A 22,242-nucleotide genomic window follows, 5' to 3' on the forward strand; every position below is an offset into this window, starting at 1 on the left:
TTCCACAACCATATGGTGTTTAACATTAAGGGGTGCTATTTCTTAAAACAGTCAGTTTGAGATCAACAGTTTTGCTATTCGCTTCTCTATGTGTTTAATGCAGCATTAAGCAACTTCCCCATTAAAGCAATCCATTTTCCTTTAGTAGCACACACCCACACAAGCTTCTCAGCCCCACCCCCATCCTTACTCACTGTTACCCAGGTACATAGTTATTGACTTTTTGGTGATAGCTTAATTTTTTCGGAACACCGTGGTGGTGCTTACAGATAATGCTTTAAGTTACCCCTTATCTGCAAATGAACTTTCAAATGAAGTTACAGTTTGTGTCTTTGTAAAAATGAATTACCTTGTTAACCATAATGACTCAGAAGAAGCATTACCTGTTGTTTGGTAATATCATTCTTTCTTCCGTTTTCTTCTGTTTTTGAACATCACCTCTGGAAAAGTGTTGGCCTGAATCCTATATTTAAGTCATATTTTTAATGTTTCTTTTTTGATTGTATTAGGGCAGAAATTATGAAAAAGATGATGATAATTTTTCTTAGAATCATGGGCTTTTTGGGTAAGCAAAGGCCTTAGAGATGCTCTAGTAGCACCCTCTCATTTTGCAGGTGAACGATGCAGAGCCAAGTTTAATTTCACGGAGCTGATCAGTGGCCTGACCATATATAAACGTGCATATACAGTTGCTGGTGCTTCAAGCCAGGCTCACGCTATGGCTATACAAAAAAAGACGATGTCTGCTGTTGAGAAGGGATATGCATACATGAACATGGATAATCTGACAGGATGAATGCTATACGTAGAAAGTGCTCTGGGTACAGAAAGGGAAGTGCAGCCACCTCTGCTTCTGGAGTTTAGCATATACTTCACAGAGGAAGTTCTCTTTCCTGTGACTCCTCTTTCTAGTTTAAAAAAAAAATTTGCTCATTTTGGAAGAAGATGAGCTGAGTTTGTGTCTTGTGTTCTATATGGAAACCTTTAATAGGTCATGCTTTTCCTTTTCAAAGTATAAATGCACTAAACTGACCAAGAGCTTTTATATTCATTTCCCATCTATAGAAGCAACGGTTCTGAGCTATGATGGGAGTATGTTTATGAAAATCCAGCTCCCGCTGGTGATGCACACAGAGGCTGAGGATGTATCCTTACGGTTTCGGTCCCAACGCGCATATGGCATTCTCATGGCAACCACCTCCAGAGACTCAGCAGACACCCTCCGCCTGGAGCTGGACGCAGGACGTGTGAAACTGACGGTCAATCTAGGTAACAACTCGCCTTCCCCCATTGAACTAACACTTTTCACTTTTTGTTCAGTTTTGCCTGCAAACATTTATCAAGTAGCCTGTTTGCCATGGAAAGTAAAAACACTTAATGGTCTCATCTCCATTATTTAAATTCATTTAGGTTTGGGGGACATCGTTTTATTGTTCCTATTTCGTTAACATAATTTACTGTTTTGTGATTCCTACCACTGAGGGTTCTTAAAAGGGAAGCCATATGTATTAATGAGGTTAATTGAAAGTATAAATGTTCAGGCCTAACGATGCCTCAAACTGAATTTCCTACTTTTATATTGACTGACACTCTGATTGGTTATAGGTGAAATCCTTTCAGATAAGACAAAAATACACCAACTTTTACTTGGATAACATATGCTATAAAATGTCAAATTTCTACTTAGTGATCTAGATCAACAGTTGCTCTTTCTCTACTCCTTGGGCTTCTCCTTTGAATAATTACCTTTGTGGTATTCCATCTTTTCTGTTTGGAAATACTGTGTGGTGATATTTTGCTATCAAACAGCAATACACAACCCTTCAATGCCCAAAGTCTGCGGCCCTCAGCAAACAGCCATGAGAACACTAAAGACACAGACTCTTCTACAGAAAAATAATGCTTTCCTGCTTAATTGTAGCATTCAGAAAGAGTCACTACAGTAAAACCTCACCAAACTGGATGAAATCTGGGGGAAGACCAGGCTGAATTAAGAAAAAGTCTAAATTGTAAGGAAAAAAAAATTGTAAGCAGTTTTGTTTTCAGTTACATTCAAAAACACAAATTAATAGCTGGAAAAATCTTAAGGAAAGGTCTTACTAGGCTGATGTTAATGGGTGGTTAATAATTATCCATAATTAGCACATTATTTCATGTTAGTTGTGCCATCATTGTATAGTAAATTACTTGAAATCAGTTTTCTTCCCAAACTTGGCCTTTCATAATTTGTTTAATTTTTCTCAGGCGATCTCCACTCGTATCGAAGGAAGGATTACAAATATTCTGCCCAGTACATTTCAGTATTATCATTAACTCCAAATAATAGGAGTATAAATTAATGAGGTTTTACTGTATTTCCTGGAAGTGCTGAGTACACACAATAATGAATAAACAGAGAGAAAAATAAAATTCAAGACTACATAGATTTACAAAAAGAGTAGTAAAATGTGATGAGGTAAGGCATTTGTGAAAACCCCACATACATCTTCAAATTATGTTGGGCAGAGTAGTAGCTCATAAAATATAAAGGTACTTCATTGGTAGTTTATTGCATACAATTGCATCAATTAATATTAGTTAAATTAAGTTCAATAATAAGACTTTTTTTTAAGATTACTAAAGAACACATAGTACTCTTTTACAGTTCTGTTAGAGTTCCCTCTAGTGACAATGATAGGTTACTACAAGTCAATCAAAATTGCCTCATTGCAGTAAAGGGGCTGTTAGCCCTGGGAGGTGGACACGCTCGCTCATGGGAATTTTCCAACAGCAAAGCATTCTGTGGAAAGAGTTGTGTAGGTGCTGATCCTTGGCTGTTTGCAACCACTTTTCTGATGCGGTTGACGACACATGACAAACTCAGCTATATGGAAACAGAATCTAGGTTTGTATTTTTCATGTTCCCCAAAGGCATTAAATACTACAAACAAAACCAACAAATATTTATCTATATATAAAATAAACATAAAACATGCCACATGATCCTTTAAAGATAACCCTTATAATCACAGTCTGTGTTATCCAGATTAGACATTCTGTTAGGGAATCTGATTTTATATAAGGAGAAAGTATAGGAAAAGGAAAATCAATAGCAGTAGTTACCATGACACTTACTACGCAGAGATAACGTTGTTAGCTCCTAACAGAGGGATAGGTGTGTGTGCTCTGAAGAATGACACTACTCCTTAGCCACTAGAGTTTCTAAAGCGAACAGTTGTTTCTTTCTTCCTCCAGTTAATACAAGGCACGGAATCCAGCTAACACCTGGCTCTTACCTTTTTTGCCCAAGCAAATAATAATAATAATAAATATATTAGGGTGAAATGAGAATAATTTCAACTAGCTCTCCATTTGACCATGACAATTCTATAGGATTCTGTTGGCCTTTGTGGGATAATAGATTTTGGAGGTTCAAGATGTCTGAGCCTAGCTGAGCTTGCACTGTACCCCATTGTGACGGAGCACTTTTTAATTATATTGAAAACAATGATTTGTTCTTTCACAGATGGGGAGAAAGCTGCAGCCAGTCTAAGCCAAGCATCTTTGACAGTTAACAATTCTTTATTTCACTTAGATTTGTCACCATGTAGCTTTGTTTGAATTGGCCATTTTTTTAAAAACCTTCTAATTGTTGTTTCCAATGGTGCAGTTTTATAACAATGAATCTGGGTTCTAGATGTAAAGAATAAACAATATGGAGTGGCCATATTTGCATGTGTCTGTCCCCGGAAGGGTGGACTGTGTTTTATTGGATGTCTGCAGCTATTACCTTGAAGGATAAATTTTCATTTTTCATCTATTCTTCCCCATCTAGATTGTATCAGGATTAACTGTAATTCCAGTAAGTGCCTATTCAAAATTTTTAAAATGTTATTCCTCCATTATGATGTAGCTAGTCAAGAAAAAAAAGAGAGCAAGAGAAAGGCGTTTATAAAACTCATGAATTCACTTTTGAAGTATACCAGTCCATCATCTGGATTGTAAAAATTCATTTTGAAATCTGTCCAGCTGAAGACTTTCCTGCTTCAGTTCCTACCTCTAAGTGGGAAAAGAGGTGACAAATATCTTGTAACAGAAGGTGCAAACGTCTCTGTAGACCTTTGGATAAAGCAAATAGCATTTGTATTTTGGCAGATCTTGGACTCCAGTAGTTCTCTTCACAACCAAATTAGGAGAAAATACTGTGGGGTCTTATTTCCTTCACTTTCTGTTTTTATCTCTTAACTCAAATATAGAAAAAAAAAATCTTTTCATATGAAAGTTACTATTAAACCCTTCTAAATTCAACCAAAATTTTACATTGGAAAATGTGTGTTTTTCCAAGTTTTATGTATATACAGAAAATTACTTATCTAAAGAGTTTTTTCTTGTACATTATGACTATTTACATAATGAATTTTTACATCCTAATCATATATCTGCAAAAATAACCCAAACCCTTCAAATCTGTGATATGCATGCCAAATGATGAGTTAGAAAAGATGCATGGACTGAGTTTTTTGATTTGGACTAGAGAACTTGAAAGGATGTAAGGACTGTGATTTTATTTTGAGTTGTAGCATTATCTGAAGTGTAAACTTATTTCTTTACGTAAATATTTAGGTTTTTCTTTTCCAGGTTGTGCTGACCACATTGAGGAATCTCATCTAATATATCAAAGTTGTTAGTTATTTAACTAAAATGGTTCTAACAAGCTTCTAATCTTTCACTGTCATAGTCAGTAAAACATTTTTTTTATACCCTTGGAAAATGCTGAATGTGAGTTGATGGAGTCTACTCCCAAAACCTTTGGCTGCGTTTCCAAATGTCAGTAAGTCATCCTCTGAGGAATAAAGTGACGGTCTCCAACTTACAAAAACAAGAAGCTTTATCTAATTAAATGCATGCTATTTCAAATACCCGTGCTTCTTACAACTCAGATTTGTCTTAAAATATTTTAATATTCATATTAAAGCAGAATAAAAGCCAGTCTTTCCAAACATAGCAATAAAAAGGTAACTGAATCATGATTTATGAAAAAATAAATTATTATACTATCATACAGGCATAAAAATCATCTCAAACAGAATACAGTTCCTGAACTAATCTCTCAGAGCTCTAATACAGGTAGCATTTTTCAAGTATACATCACCTCTTCTCAAACCCCATCTTTACTACACTCTCTGAAAAGGAGCACAGGTTTAGAAGTCCGATACCATGGTCCAGTTTGCTTTCAGCTCTGGAGCATAGATGCAGACAAAGTAGCAACTCACAAAATCTTTTCCCAAAGCCAGATTTGTGACTCAGTGCAGCCGTAGATGTTCTTGATTCTCCCTGGATCTTAGAAAGTCCATGTGAGGAAACTATTTTTCTAGACTTCTGCTATAATTTTATTTATATTAGGCATACAATAAAGCATGGGTTTTTATTTACAAAATATAACTACATAAGCTCTAGTATTTAATGGAAATTAACCCCATCAAATGTGCTTCTGTGTTCTCAGCTCTATCAATGGTTTTTTAAAATACTTGTTTATAGTCTAATTACCCTTGTTAGCTCCTTCTCTCCATTTGGCTTATTATTATAAGACTGATATCAAGCATAGTGTTTTCTCTGGATATTTCACAGAATAATACCTTTGAGGACAAAGGTTTTTGCTGGTTAGTGGATTTTTTCCCTTTTTAAGGAGTGTGTGTTACACTTAAATTACTTGGATTAAACCAATGGTTGTGAGCTTTCAGTGCACACCTCGGACAGGACTGCAAATGCCTTAACTTGACAGCAGTCACTGGAAAGCACATTCAGTGATCAGGTAATGTTTTCATTCCCTTTGCCTTTGTTTTATTTGGGGAATAGTGGGCAGATGTAGCCAGAACTCCAAGTTCCATCTAGAATTCATGTCATTACTCAACTTTGAGGAGAGGGAGGAATTTACATTTCAAATAATGCAAATCTAACTCACAGTGATAAATAAGCAGAGCTGTCCACCTGGACTGCATTTTGTACCCAATAAAAAATATAAATAAAATACTTGTATCTCAGTATAACTTGTAGTTTAGTGAAAGATTGACTTACTCCATTTATCCTCTGTAAGCCATAAGTCTGTCTGAAACTGAAATGTACATTTACTAAATCACAACTTTCAGCCACCACCGTCTAAAAATTATACCATACCTAAGACATCAACTGTGTTTTGAGCTTAATAAAGAATACCTCAATTGATGTCTTTAAGAGAATTTCCACAGGAAGTATACAAACTGTAACATAAAAATTATCTTACATTGAGAATGAATATTAAATTCTAAATTATTTTGAATGGAAATCTTCTCCAGTTTCTCTACACTTACTCAGAATTGCTCAGCTGTTTCCTGTAGTCACTCCATCCTTTCTCATCACCCCTCCACCCTCCCTTCCTCAGTTTACAAGGAGATATTACTTGATACGGAGAAGAAAATATATAAAGCGTCAGACTCTCCAATCTTTGCTGCTGAAGAATAGGTAGTAAGTGAGGAGGGTGGAAGGTCTAGCTGCATTGCATGTATTCAGACCTCTGGGACTAGGAGATGGCAGATACGTTTCTTTTTCAGCCCTTCTTGTGTCAGTAGTTTAGGTGCAGCAATGGAATCTTCCATGCACAGGCCAGGGGGAAGCCTTTTGTTAAGGTCCTTTTGAGAAAGGGCTGATTTGAATTCCAGGGACCATCTCTGTCAGATTGTTTGTTGCCACCTTTCCCCCCCTGCCCCATAGGAAAAGCTGTCAAGAATCTTTAAATGGAAGGAGAGAGGCTGTTTTTATTTAAAAATCAAAAGCTTATTTTTATGTGTGGAAAGGGTACTTTTTAAAAAGAACCGTCTCTGTGAATAGCGGTCATGTCAGTGTCAAAATGTATGCTTTGATCTCTCCGATTACAAATGGAATGTCTCTGCACACAATCCCAGACCAATCTCAGTTCATTGATGTCCATTAGCTTATTTCATTGCTAAAATATGTTTGTTATCTGCGGCTTGGTATTAGATTAGGTCAGTATTTGCAGATTCACAGATGGGAAGGTGAACACAGAGGTGTTATTATATGGCCCTCCATCCTCCTCTGTCCAGGGCAATCAGATTATTCTTGCCTCCCCAGTCAACTCCAATATGGAGAACCATAGTCTACCATCATAAAATCATTTTATATAGGAGTTGCTAAAAGAACCAGCATCTTTTAATGCAGATAAATGTCTTCCCTGGACAGTGAAGGGTATTTCAATAAAGGTAGATGAAAAAGGACTGTCTAGTCACGTCCTTTTGACATAAAGATCAATTATTTGAATTAATGAAAAAAAGACAAATTACAGATGATTCTACAAAAAATAATTATTATAGAAATGTGTACAAATACCAACTAATCATTACCAAGTTATTACCAAAAGAGGCCAAGTCAGACTGAATAGTACTATGTGACTGAGACATGAATTGTTTGCATCAGAAAGTAAGTGTATGAGAGTCTCTTGCCTAGTCCATAGTATTGATTGACTTAAGACTTTTAAAAACTATGAAGAACACAAAAGAAATTTTCTACCCCTTGTGAAATTTTCTCAAATGCATTATTAGTAGGGCCTGTAGTAAGCACTATTAGAAAGGCCATTGGTCTTATTCTGCATTCTCTTTGCCAAAGTATGTAGCCTGAGATAGGGTGACCAAGACAGTCTCAATTTCAAATTTGCTGCCCGGTAATTCCCAGCAGTACATCCAAAGTCATTAGGCTATATATTTCCTTTTTCTTTTTTTTTTAGGCTATATATTTCTATATAATTTTTTTCTGATAATCTGGCATCGTGGTAGTGTATTGCTTGCTTCAATAGTCCCATTTGTTTTTTCTTTCTCTCTTGTTCTAGTAACCTTACAAATTGTTAGTATTATAATCTGAAGGTTTAAATACATTGAAAATTTGAAAACTAAACTTGCTCCTATCAACTATAGGTGAGTCCTAATTGTCATATAAGTAACTACTTTAAAGATGTAGTGGATGCAAGGAGGCTTTTGTGATTTTGTTTTTGTTAGTGTTTTCTTTCCTTTTTTTTTTTTTTTTTTTTTTTGTCTTTTCAAGTCAATGACATAATTATGGAATATCCTGCCTGCCCACAGGAAAGTTTGGGGCCGCCTCTGCATTCATAAAAAGTGGCTTTTAATAAATCCATGTTCTCTGATGTTTACTTTGCTTGTTTATTTGATTATTTGTGTTTCTTTAATCCTTACACATGTCTCTTCTCCTGCCCACCTGCTCTTCCTTCCTACCAAGATTTACTCTTCTTACTTCTCCATTTCCAATGTTGTTTACTCCTGTTCTCATTCCTCTTGTTTTCTTACAAGAATAAAAACTCTCTGGGTTGAAAAAATACATTTTAGTAGGCAGAGCTTCCAACTATTTTTGGCTTCTTACAGAAAATGGTTTATTTAAGACACAGAGACAACAAAATCGGAGATGACATTAATGTGGACAAAGTGTCAAGGGTTGAAGTTCAGCTCCTTTTATTTGTAGTTCATTGTCTAAGGATTGGAGAGAAAGGGAATCTAAGGCCAAGTACTTAACCTCACTTTTGATTTGGAGATAGTGAAGAAATGCTCTCAGTAATATGTTATCGGAAAATGTACTATGATGGATGTCTGGAGTGGATAATAAGATCTTTGTATTATCATTTTATTACCAGAATGAAAAGATCAACTGGATATTAGTTATCACCAATTTTTTTTATGTAGATAAAAATGGAAAGCAATAAAAGATTGCAAAATGTCAACCAGTGGCACTTAAGCCATATTAGATTGCTTTGATCAGGCTGCCACTTGGCAGGCTACTTAAAAAGATATGAGGAAATTGCTGGAGGCTGGCTGTTGTTAACATGGAACAAATATTCAGGTCAGAGCAGCTGCCTGGTGCCTGAAGAGCAGAGAACTGCAAAAAGGAGCCTCTGACTCTGCCTCCACATAACCATCCCTTGATTTGTAGAGTTCTGTCAATCATTGCCTCTCAGTGACTGGTGCTGTCCATCCACCTAGGATAGGAACTGCTCAAGGAATAAAGGAAGATGAATATATACATGCAGAAAAGAGGAGTTTTGTTTGTTTTCTGCTGTTGTCATTTTTTAAAGTTTAAAGTATATATGAAAGAAAGGAAAAAGAGACAGTTTATGAATGAATATTTTTAACAGAAATCTAAAAGAAATTACATATAAAATATAGAGACCATAGACTTCTGATGAAAAGCAAATAGCCAAAACAGGCAAAGGGAACTGGCACATGACGGTGAGTCTTTAAAAAAATATCAAAATTGCAATAAAATTTAAGGAGAGCCCATTTGAATTTTCCATATCTAAAATCTATGAGAATTATAAAGAAGAGTACACATTTAATGACTACATAGATTCTGCAAAATTGTAGTGTGTAGGCTTGATAAGTAGAGGAGTTGGGTCTATTTTAGTGAACAATTAATTGGTTTATTGCTTATATGCAAATATAAAATGCTGAAGTGTTTTAAAAGATTGCTCTTTTGTGTAGGTTAAGAATTCATCTTGAAATCACGCTCAATTATTAATTTATTCAGTGAAGCATTTTCTTATTACTAGTGCAAAAGGGTGTGCTCAAAGTAATACAAAATTCCAGATTGGCATTGGCCAAATTCATCAAATTCTCTTTCATTGTTGAAAGTTAGTATTACAACAATGGCCAAGGTAGAAATTGTCAGAAAAACCTATAAAGTTTCAGAAGAAACATTCTGAATTTGATATCCCCTTGGCTTCTGTGAAAAGGAAATTTTCTTTTATACCACAAAATGTCACAAATTGTGAGACCGCAACCTGTTGGTTGGAGGTTTTCATTGTGTTATTAGAGAGAGCTGGTTTCTAAACATTTGCCATTTCCTTCATAGCTTAGAGTTTCTTTTTGGTTTTGTTTTTTTCTTTGGTAGGGAGGTAGCATTTTAGCATGCTATCATTGATCCAGAAAATCGAAGGTAAAAATATGAATTAGACATTAGACATTCCTAGCCATTATTAAGATTTTTTATTTTTACATTTAGTCAATCTCATTGTAAGATGTATGATTAGAATTTCACTCATTTTAAAGAAAACAATAATTTCTTTTTTGTATTTGGAGCATTTTGTCTTTTTACTGATGTGACTTTAATGATTCAGGTTCATACAGAGTTAATCCTAAAGGATCAGAAAGACTAAAATGTACTCAAGAACTTCTGTTTAAAATAGCCTCTGATCCTTTGGACAGCCTTAATGTTCAATGATGATCTAAGGTGCCATGTCAAATAACTGGTTTTACTAGTGTAGACAAATACAGATTAGAATTTTTTCAAGAATGTTTGCATTCCTAATTTTCCTCAACAGAAAGCCACTAACAATTTACACTTTGTCAATTGCTTACCTGTCAGAGGATATGAAAACAAATGCTATGATTGTGGATCTCAATTCCTCATGTAGTTGCTAGACAGGAATTATGCATCTGCTACCTTCTAAAGTGGATGCATAATTTAAAAGATGCTTTGTCCATTTAACCACAGGTCAGACATGATTAATATAAGCCTTCTAGCTGAGCTTCCATTTAGCTTCCTCTCTTCTCTACTGACTTGGTTCTGCTTGATTATAGCTTCTACATTTTCGTGTCTTCTGTTTACTCATGGTGTCTCCTACCTCATGGTTACTGTTCACTGCCTCTTCCTGTGCATGTCTTTTGACTTTTTGCTGCCCCTTCAGCTGTTGACTCAATGTATGCTATGTATTCAAACTCCCCTAGAAAGAGAATCGGTATATTCATTACATATACCGGTCCCGTTGAGCAGAGATTTCAAATCATGTCACCTCACAAGACACTGACCAGATTTTAGCTTTGGGGGCAGATGCCCACTGATGATCCAGTCAGCTGTCCTCAGAGCAGGACAGTATACTCGCCTCCAAGGCGATGTAGGAGCAGCAGGCTTTCTCCACAAACATCTTTTTTCCAGGCTGTCTGATTTAAAATGTTTTGACTTTAACTGTGAAATACCCTTGAGGATTACAATTTCTTCAACACGTTACTGGCAAACATATGGTACGTAAGTCAAGTGGGCAGGGCTCTTTAAATCAGGAGGGAAATGCATGGGACCATCAAAAAACTTGGAGATTGAAATATTCAGTGTGCTCAGAGCTCTTATCCATTTCTTTCACTTGTTACCAATGGGAGCAAAGAGCAAGATGGATAAGAAGTGTATTATGAAAACAGTTTCCCCAAAGGTAAAGTAAGAAATTCTAAGAGTATTTCAGTTACTATTACTTTTATTGTACTTAATATTGGATTGTTTGTTGTCATTTGTTCTTTGAATGCATCTTTCATACAGTTGTGAGAATTCTTCACCCTCCCACCTTCCCAGGAGATCAGACTAAATATAGGCTTGAAATATTTTATGCATAGTGCTAATGAAATAAATGTGTAACCCGTGTATCTTTAAAAATATAGGGTCATGGTGTGCAAATGTTTTGCAACAGGTTCTTTTACTTCAGCAACATACTGTAAACATTAGGTCCAGTATGTGACTATAACATGCAGTATTTTAAAATCTGATCTATTGCTTATTTCAGATTTTATACTGAAGTGATATAAAGCAGGTCCAGGTCACTGAGCCAGTTGAAGAAAGATAAAATAGGGAGAAAACATTTATGTACAAAAATAAGTTCTATGATGATTCATCAGTGACCTCAGAGCAATCAGATGAAAACTGGTTGGAAGCATCTGTGAGCAACATCTTGAGAAACAAACCAGATTGGAATAACCGTAAATGAAGAGATACTTCTAGATGTGTTGGTATAAGTTATCATCATTGACACTAACCCACTAAAGTGAAAGCCTAACTAACATAATCTCACCATAGCAAGACTGACCAGGAACAAGCACACAGATATAACATTACTTCTAGCAGTTGGTTGACCAACTCCAGGGACCCTCCAAACACTCTCTCCTGAGATTAACCAAATTAATCTTGTGTAAGATTTAATTGCTGAGAGCCATTGCTATAGTTGGGCAAGCACCGTCTTAGAATACCTCCTGTTTAGTAAGGCAAGTCATTCATTTCAGAAGACTTTGATCCAAAAACAACTTTAAACAAAGGAGTAATCCCAATATTTTTCCAGTTACTAAAATAAACAGTCAAATAGAATCATAGCCCTCAAGTTAGTGACTATAAGTAAGCCTGATAAATAAGCTAATTATGATAAAGGAAAAAATTAAGTTAGCACTATTTTTTATTGCCATAATAAAATCCAAAATAAAGAATTTAGTAATCATTATATCAATGCTATGAAAAAAAATTTTATATTATCATTCTAATTTTTACATGATGAATGAATGAATTATCATGTATTATTTGTCCATAGCCTCCTTTGGGCAATCACTGAGGAAAAAAAAGAAAAAAGATCAAAACAAATGAGATGCTACAGTTCAAAAATTCTAAAGACAAACTATCCCTTATCATATGCCTTAGAATGCATTTTCTTAAAAAAAAAAAAAAGTTGGTCGTAATGTTTACAACAAATACTGAAAGCTAGATTTTCAAACACTGATATGACTTACTTGTGAAATGAAAAGAAGGGGACAAATAAACTTAACAAAGCCAGAAACTTACTTTTTTTTTTCTAATATGCTTCTTATTTGGGGAGAAGGTTTTTACAAGAATACCCCCCAAAATATTGAAGGACTCTCATTTAATGATATTCTAATGCCCTTATAGTAACACAAGGGTAAAGCCATTGTTCCTTGAATTTTACAGAACTGTACAGTCTTCTTGATCTTCTCATTAAAATGAATTCTGTAACTATTACAATGTGTTTGGATGAGAAATCATATATTTAATTTAAAAATCTTTGCATTTGTGACTATAATCCATGGCTTTGTTTATGGAATGTCAAATTGAATATTTGTAAATTTCCAAATGCTCAGTATCTGTATACTTTTTCACTTTTTTCATTCAGATAGCTTGGCATTGTGTAGGTATTACATAAGACATGTTTAAGTAAGTGTCAATATAATACTTTTCATGTTACGCCAACGTTGAGTACACTTTCAGTTTAAAATGCTTTATTAAAATCACATTAAGTATTTAGTACTTAATTTTATACTTGCAAGCTATCCTATTATGTGATAAGCATTTCTTGGAAATGACCTTTTTTCCTTAAAATAAAGTCACAGTCCACATTTTTCCTTTCATTATAATAGGTTTGTTTTATTATGCTTCTTCCCAAACCAGTCATTTGAGCTAGATTAGATTTAAAGAAACCTCTTTTGAAACATTCTTTTAGCAATGTTTATATAATTTGTGTTCATTTTTACTGTGTTGTAAATATAATTATATTCTTAAAAGGTAATTATATTTCTTAAAATGTACATTTTTTACATCAAAATGAATTGCATCAGAGATATTTATCCTGATCTGTCATAAATGGGTACAATCAATATCAAAGCTGTATGTAAAGGCTAAATGTTTCTTAGTAGATCATTTGAACCTTGTTTATTCACTTGCCTAGAGCTATGATATGTAGCCAGAAATGAAACAGGAGGTGAGGCAGTTATATATAGTGAATTTTATTTTGTAGATGATGGAAAAGGGTTAGTTTGAGTTAGGAAAATGGCAGAGGAATCTTTGTAGGGTATTTCCAGCAGCTCTCCAAGGTCAGAGCCTCTTTCAGATAAGATCCCTGTTTTCTTATAATTAAATACCCATTAAGCCTTGAATCCTCCAATTCCTAAGCCAACTATTCTCTTTGCATTTGGAAATTACTGACTGCAGGCCTTGGGTAATTTTGCTCTCCTAGGCTCTACACATCATTAAATTAATTTTCAATGGAAGTAAACAATGAAGCTGTCTAAATAATTAGCCAGATAACTGAGATACCCAAGTTCTCCAGTTATTTGACTTATCAGATTTCATGCTGCCAAATATGAAAACAGAGGGATGAAACTTCATTATTGACACTTCTTAGTGAAGATAGGCATTAAAAGTTAATGGAGTTACTTTTCATTAACTATTTGACTTAATTCAATATCAAGAGGTATTTCATCTACCATAAAAAAAAAATCTCACAAAATCTAAACAGATACACCCATTCAATAAGTAATTAGTGAATGGCTTTTAGGTTCAAGGCACTGAACGATAGGACGTAAGGAACGATAGGACATAAGATATTCTCTCTGAGGTTTTAAACCCATTTAGGGGAAGATAACAATAATAATGGCCGTATAATACTGATAATAATATTACCGTTACTATAATTGAGGGTGAACCATGTACCAGGCATTGTTTTAAATAATTAAAATGCCTTAAATTTATATTGTAAAATGTTTCTATTATTAGCTTATTTTACAGATAGGAATACTGAGACACAGAGACCTTATATATTTTACCCAAGGTCACACAGCTAGTAACTCATGGAACTAGGATAAAAACTCAGATAATCTGTGAATCCAGAACATATGCACCAGACCAAGATATACACATTCTAGAAAGATTTAAGTAGCAATCCTATCAAAGCAAATACAATGTAATTAACTAGCATGTGACTATTTCATTTCTCCAGTGGTTTTTAAAAGTTTACAAAATGTCTTTCTTCTGTTACTGTTCATTTTTGAAAAACCCTCATCTCCAAGCTTAATGTCTAACTTTATATTATTTGCTCAAAGTACTTTTTAATTAGGGAGGGATAGTTCTTTTTTTTTTTTTTTTGTCCAGGCCTTGCTGCATGTGGGATCTTAGTTCCCCGACCAGGGATCGAACCCGTGCCCCCTGTAGTGGAAGCGCAGAGTCTTAACCATTGAACCACCAGGGAAGTTCCAGGGAGGGATATTTCTAATATTTTTAGTATAAAAAAATTTGTTTGTTCTTAGGACTCTATACATGTCTCTTTGCCTATACAGTAAAGGCAAATAGCTATTTATAAAAACACTGAATAGTTCCCAAGGGTGTCTCCGTAGCTAAATTGAGGAGAGCTTAAGGAGGGTTAAAGAGGGAGGAGTTAGGTGGCTGGGCTAGTACCTCAATTTCATGGCTGTTAGGGTGATTAGTCAGTCCAAGGTCATGACTGGCACCAGGCCTGGCCAGCAAGACAGCTCTGAGACAGACAGCTTAGCTTCTCTGATACCCCAGAGGCCTTGTCATTAAGGACAGACAGTATGGGGAAGGTGATCCAACCGTTTATCTTACATTGATAAATGAAGTCTTGTCTGCACATTCCTGAATATAGAGCTAACTAAAGGAAACTTTAAAAATAAATAAGCACAAAACTTAGACTCTTAATTAGGGGTGGCTCAAACAGCGTGCAATTTGTGCAGTCACCCAGCAGGGCTCTGTGCTTTGAAGGGCCTGTGCTTGCATTAATGCTCTGCTACCACTGTCCTGAAATGCTTCATTTTGAACAAGGGTCCCATGTCTTCATTTTGCACTGGGCTCACAAACTCTTTAATTGGTCCTTCCCCTAGTAAGGTTAGTGAATATCAAAGAAGAATCTGGAAGTGCCCTTTATATGTTTCTAATTTTAATTGGTAATTAACTCTCTAGCTGATTCATGTGAGAAATAAAAACAAAAGAATTCTGCTCCCAGCCCAGTATCTAAAAATTGAGAAAGATAAAACAGAAACATTTAATGAGGAATTACTCTCCTTAGGTTTTAGTTTGTTTGTTTGTTTGCTTGTTTTTCAAGCAGAGGTCTGGCTGTTTTTTAAAGTAATTATTTTAAAATCAGAAACTAATGGCAAAGTCAAATAGCAGGCTGAAGGTATCATAATTACAACCTGAGGAACACATCCTCCTGTCATTTACGGGCATAAGTGCTCTTGCCGAGAGCCATGGCTCAGGCAAGCAGCAGTGGTGGCTCTTGCTTCTGTTTCTCCTGGCTTTTCTCTCTTCCTATGATTGTCACAATGACAAGGCTTGTTTCCAGCTTCCCACCAGGTCCTGCCTCCCACTGGAGGCTGTAGTCCTCAAAGTCAATTGCCAAATAAAACTTCGTAGTACTCGGAAAAGTTGATATAGATAAGACACCTAATTTTATATATACACACAAATGCCATGCATTTTAATGAAGGCTGCCATTCTAAATTTGTAGAACAGGAAAGGTGATTACATTTTAGAAGTAGAGGAACTTTGCGATTGGTTTATGCCATTTACAGCCTTTTAAAATTGTTTTTAGTTTTTGTTGTTGTTGTTTTACGGTTAAGAAAACTCAGACCAAGAGCAGGAGAAGAATTAGACTAAGTTAGCATAATTAAGCTTATGTTGGATTTAATGGTAACAGTGAATCTAAAACTCAGCTCTCCTGACTCTTAAGCTCTTGATTATTTTTCCATTACTTATTTCTTTAATATTCAACGTAAAGATTCAGGAGAAAAGGGAATTTAAATTGTGTATTTATTTATGTGTATCTTACAGAGACCTGAAAAGTACAAGCTGGCAGCCTGTTTTTAAAAAGTTTTATTGAAACAAAGCCACACACGTTTGTTTACATATAGTCTATGGCTGCTTTTGCACTACAATAGCAATGTTGAGTAATTGCCATGACAACCACGTTCTGCAAAGCCAAATATATTTACTATTGGGTCCATTGCAGAAGTGTTTTGACCCCTATTAGATCTATTAGAATTAGATCTATTACATCTTTTTTTCGAGAAAGCTCCTCGAAAACCTAAGTTGGGGCATTCCCAGTGCTTGTGCGATCAGTGTTTGGTACAAAATAATTTTTAAACTACATTAGTAGGATATGGGTGCCACATAACCCAGAATGAATAAGACTAGTTAAATGGGACAAACAACAGATATAGTATGGACAATTCGATTTCAAAATTTCATAATTCTAAGATGTATGGTGCTGTAATTTCTAATTCAATTGCTGGGTGCTATAGGGAGTTTAATGATCAAAAAACATTGAACAGTTATGTATAAAGGTAGAACCAATTTATATGCATAAGACAATGCCAATCTTTTCTTTTTTAATTTATAGAAGAACTTTGGAAACTTTAGGATCCACTTTCATATGATGCCCATCTTTAGCCCACATAGCTGTGGTTGAAAAGACACAACCTGTTCTTAATAAAATGGAGATAGATCATTTCTAGAAGGCAAACTAAATGGATTCCTACCTGCCTATTATCTATGCAGTTTGCTGGGTTGTGGCTTTGCAGAAGTACCCATTCGAATCCCTATGCTTAAATGGCTTAACTGAGTAAACAGATTAGCTACTCAAATCACTAGATAGTTATAAAATAGAAATTACTTACATCTGATGTTTAAGGCAACGAAAAGGAAGCTAGAACCAACTAGTTTGAACTGTAGTGAGAGATAGGGTACCTGATACAGATGGTTCATTTATGTAGTTAGCATCTTTAAAATATACCAGTAGAGGGAGATAGCTACCTAAAGGGTGCGTAATGAGTCTCAGCTTTGTGGCACTCAAGTCTAAAAGTTTTAAAAATAAAAATATAATTGGTTTGGGTTTGATTTTCCCAAGCTACATCCATCTTTCAACTCTAGGGACAGCTGTCATTTTAGTCTGTTAGACATCTTTGATCACATTGCTTCTTAGATTTCTTAGCTTTGTTTTATTCTGCTCTATTGCTCTTTAATGTTTCTTTCCTCACTTTCAAAAAAAACAATATAAGTACTTCACAGGACATTTGCACACAAGGCTTTCTTCCCAAAAGGATCCAAAGTTACTATTATATACATCTTGAATATGAAATAAATTTGAAATATTCGTGAAATAATAAGAAACAAACAACTATTAAAATAGATTAAAAATACGCTTGCAAACAAACCTGAAATCCATCAACGATGTTATATACATATATATCAACTAACCTCCCATGAAGCTGTCTGTAAAATGGGGGAGTTGGGTTAATTATCACTTCATCCCTTGGAAGCTATTCTTTTCTTCATTAAATAAATTCATTTATTAACTTATGCCCAAATACTTTCAAATAGAATTTAAAGTGATTAGCAAAAATAATTTAAAATAATTAGGGAGAAGAGTCAATATGCAGGGGGTATTTTTAGAGGAAAGAAAAGAATCAAGTTGCTGAAATTAAGCACAAATCCTAAATCTTGGTTTCCTGATGGACAGAAATAAGGAAAGGCAATCTGTTCTGTAACTCACTTGACGTAAGAGGATATGGCCTATAAAATCTTCAAGAGAGAGCTTATAAACTTGGACTTTGTAATAAAGGAGTGTTGAAAATGCATGCTAAAGGGCTGATAATGCAGATAGACTAAAAAGGGTAGCTTTGAATAACTCTGGACCTTTATATGTATAATAAATGATGTCCTAGAAAAACAGTTTTTTTAATTTGTAAGTGAAGAAAATCTGTATTTTTAGATCTGACTTTAAAGAGCAAAGGGTTACTTGGAAATGTTTTTTAAAAGCCCTTGCTGGAGTTTTCTGATAAAGAAACTCATCAGTTTCCTAAAGGGAGAAATGAGCCCCCTAGAGGGTTCTGCAGAATCCAGAGGTTCTGGGTGATGCCTTGGGGGACAAGCTAGCCTGCTTCTTTAACAGCAGAGCAACTTCCCCTTTATGTGATTTTTATATTCTTTATGCGTGATTACAGGTAGAAAAAAATAATTCCAACGTTTTAAAATAATAATAAAACCACTGCCCCAGTTTTGTAGATATTCACTCTATAACACTCACATTAATGCTGGGAGTAAGGTGTTAGTACCAATGAGACATGTTTTGATATCCCAGAAGGAAAAAGAAATCTTAAAAGGAATTCAGATCATTAATGCTTTGAAAGACTATAATTTTGCCATGGGGACAAATGACTCTGAACTCCAAAATTTCAACTGTTAAGCCATCTTCCTTTACCAAATACATATGTTTAAAATGTTTGTGAGAATGTGAGATCTCAAAGGCATTGCAGACATCCTCTAGACCATCTCCTCACTTTGTAAGTCTGACTTCTTGAGACTACAAGAAGCTGCACGTTTTAGCAAATTGCTGATTGTGGGTGGATCTAGTACCAAACTGATCTATATCATGTCTTTAGTACCAGCCATTTCAGTATCTCTGAGTAGAGGTGCAGTGTATTTTTTAGAGGTTTCCTTCCACCATGACTTATGCAGAAGGTGTGTAAGATTTCGTAACATTGTGATTGTGCTGTAGAGCAAGCTGGAAGTCATGACAAAGAGCAACTTTCCTATCCTCTTCATTTAGATGTGAGGAAACTAGGAAGTCACGTTGCTATCTAAAGGCCACATTAGCTGGGAGGCAGTATAATGCAGGGGAAGGTATGCAGGCTTTGAGTAGGTCAGACCTAGGATGGAACACTTTTCTATCACATTTTAGCTGTGTGACCTCGGGACAAGTCGTTTTAGATTTCTAGGCCTTTGGTTTCACATATGCAAAATGATAATGTAAAGGTGAAATAAGTTAATAAATAAAGTGCCTGGTACATAACAAGCATTTACTAGCCTCTAACTTCTTTCTTAGTAGCAAATTAAGGACTAGCAACCACAATTCTTAACTCCCTGTCCAGTGCACTCTCCACGACACTTCATGTTGCATAGATAACATTGTTTTGAACTGAGAATGTTAAGTGCATTAAAAAAAAAAAACAAACCCTGTCTTCCTAAATTAATCTCTTCACATTTTTAGTAATGCAAGGAAGGAGCTTGAAGTTGGCCCACAGAGATTTTCATGAACCAAAGGGTTATTTTTAATTGGGTTTTGTGCCTTTTGTTGTGGGAATTGTTGTTTCATAGATGAAGCATTATGATTTTACTGCAAGATCAAGCCCAGAATGGGGTATAATGATGATATCATCCTTATGCTTCTTCTTCTTGACAAAACAATTTTAAATTAAGAGAATGGGAGTGAAGCTGCTTCAAAAGCACACATTTCTAAGAAAAAAAAGATCTTCCCTATAAAAATAGCTTTAAAATGATATGTTCTCTTTTCAAAGATCAAAACTCAGAATGGCCCTTGCTGCTGGTAGGATGATAAGATTCTGCAGAGTTACTAAACACTTCTTTCTTCACTGTTGAAACTAGAAAGAGTTCCTTTGATCCTGGAACTTGCTTTCAGCAATTGGTCTCAAAGCATTTTTGCAGTTGTTGAACTAACAGGCTTCCTCTAGATATTTAGTGATCAATCTCTCAAAACGGTTCTGTCTAGACTAGTTTTTATTCATGTATCCAGATGCAATTTAACTTCTCTAAAGAAACAAAAAGAGATGATTACTAATTTTAATGATGGTTCTGTTTAAAGATAAGAGGCAGTTCATCCTGCAAAATTTAGCTTATGTTACTGGCTCATTTTAAGCCTCAGAGAAACCCCAACCAAGGAAGACAGAACTTGTATCATCAGTAATATCCTAAGAGAGAAATCAGTGGGCTTGCTGGTTAGCCTGTGGTATTAAAAGCAAACAGTGATCTCCTGTTGGATGGACTACTGAGGTTTCTTCTAGTACTTGGTTCCCTAATTTATTTACTTTTCTCTCTTCTTCTCTTTGGCCTTTTCATACATCCTCCTATGGTCCTTGGACATTGGCTGGTTTGGCTGATAGAATTTGGTGGAAGAAATTATGAACTCCATCCTGATCCTGAGTTAGTTGAAAGTCATATAACTCAACTCAGTGTCATGTCTTTAGTTATTTTAGTATAAATATAGAAATGTCAGTACCTAAAAAACAGGGCAAAGTCTATCACCAAAAAATGTATCATTAAAAATTTTCATGATTTTTTAAATGAATCATAACATCAGATTATTGACAATGCTTATTTTTTAATAAAAAATTTCCAGTTCTTGGGCTTCCCTGGTGGCGCAGTGGTTGAGAGTCTGCCTGCTGATGCAGGGGACACGGGTTCGTGCCCCGGTCTGGGAACATCCCACATGCTGCGGAGCGGCTGGGCCTGTGAGCCATGGCTGCTGGGCCTGCACGTCCGGAGCCTGTGCTCTGCAACAGGAGAGGCCACGGCAGTGGGAGGCCCGCGTACCGAAAAAAAAAAAAAAAATTCCAGTTCTATTGAAAGCTCTTTTTTCCCTTCGTTTTTATGTGGAAGAGAGACATTTGTCTAACTTCGTCATTTCAATAATTTCAAAATACCTCCTGAAATAACCTCTCTGTCCTAAGCCAATTTAAATTCAACTTGCACAGGTTTACATGGGTTCACTTGCGGTTGCTTTCCCAGTAGGTTACACTTCTTGTCCTCTTTCCTTTGGTCCTTAGCTGGGCATCACTTCCCTGTACTGCTACTTAATCTCATTTGTTTTTTCTTCCCTCCCACTCAACACTCGGCCCTTTATTGGCAGTGTTTTTTTCACTTTCTTCACCTCCTAAGAGTCCATTCTTTTTACCTGTACCCACTGTCTGTGCCTCCACCAGACTTAGTTCTCAGACACAACATTCCATACATTTAAGAAGCCGGTAAACATTGGAGGTACATGATGTAAGAGTGAAGAGCAGCCATCACATAGTCTCGTACCCAGAGCTGCCTCCTTGCCAGTCTAATCAGCCAGGTGCCATTGACTGAAAATGGTGAGCTAATGACCTCCCCAAGGTCAGAGGTTTCATGACTGCTAGCCACTTCATTAGCAAGAAAGTGATAAGGCAAAATCAGAGAATTCCTGAGGGAGGGAAAAGTGTGTGCAGATTTAGGAGGCTTCCCAATGCTGTATTGACTGTGCCTATTTATAACAACAGGTGAATTTGTTTGTCTTTGATCAATGTGTAATGTTAAAAGATCCTTCTTAAAGTGTTACAGCTGAATGTCTGTTAACGTGATTTTCCTTGCTTGCTATGACTCTAATGGGCTTGAGAATTGATCCAGCCAGTCTCTCCTCTCTCTGTCTCCTTTTTCTCTCCTCTTTCTCTCTTCTCTCTCCTCCCTCTCCCTCACTTCCCCCTTTCCTCTGTCTCTTTCTCTCACTCTCTGTGAGGTTCGTTTGCTTGACTGATTCTGAGTGTCCATAATGACTGTTTGGCATATTCTACAGGCAAAGGTCCCGAGACCCTTTTTGCCGGCTATAACCTCAATGATAACGAATGGCACACAGTGCGTGTGGTTCGTCGAGGAAAAAGTTTAAAGTTAACGGTGGATGATCAACAGGCCATGACAGGTAAAGCCCCATCACCTTTGCCTTGTTGAAGCTTTAGACTTTCCTGTTTCTTGCAGTTGACTTTGAAAACCAAGTGAACAACTTGAAGCTGATACACACAGTTCATTTCTTATTCCAGTTCTTCCAGCAACAAGTAAATTTAATAAGCA

At 35.8% G+C, this 22,242-nt stretch overlaps 1 protein-coding gene across 1 annotated transcript in view; it reads left to right on the forward strand.

Moving 5' to 3' along the window:
- The window catches only part of LOC111174770 (neurexin-1), an 85,449-nt gene that overhangs the window by 20,505 nt on the left and 42,702 nt on the right, over positions 1–22,242 (forward strand). The window contains exons 5-6 of the mRNA XM_089922492.1: positions 1,066–1,269; positions 21,971–22,093. Of these exons, the coding sequence (XP_089778618.1) occupies positions 1,066–1,269; positions 21,971–22,093 (327 nt within the window). The remainder of the gene's footprint in view (positions 1–1,065; positions 1,270–21,970; positions 22,094–22,242) is intronic.

The sequence above is a fragment of the Delphinapterus leucas genome, chromosome 13, assembly GCF_059928025.1.
Source record: "Delphinapterus leucas isolate spDelLeu-1000000601 "Yukka" chromosome 13, BTC_Dleu_Yukka2, whole genome shotgun sequence".
Classification (NCBI taxonomy): domain Eukaryota; kingdom Metazoa; phylum Chordata; class Mammalia; order Artiodactyla; family Monodontidae; genus Delphinapterus; species Delphinapterus leucas.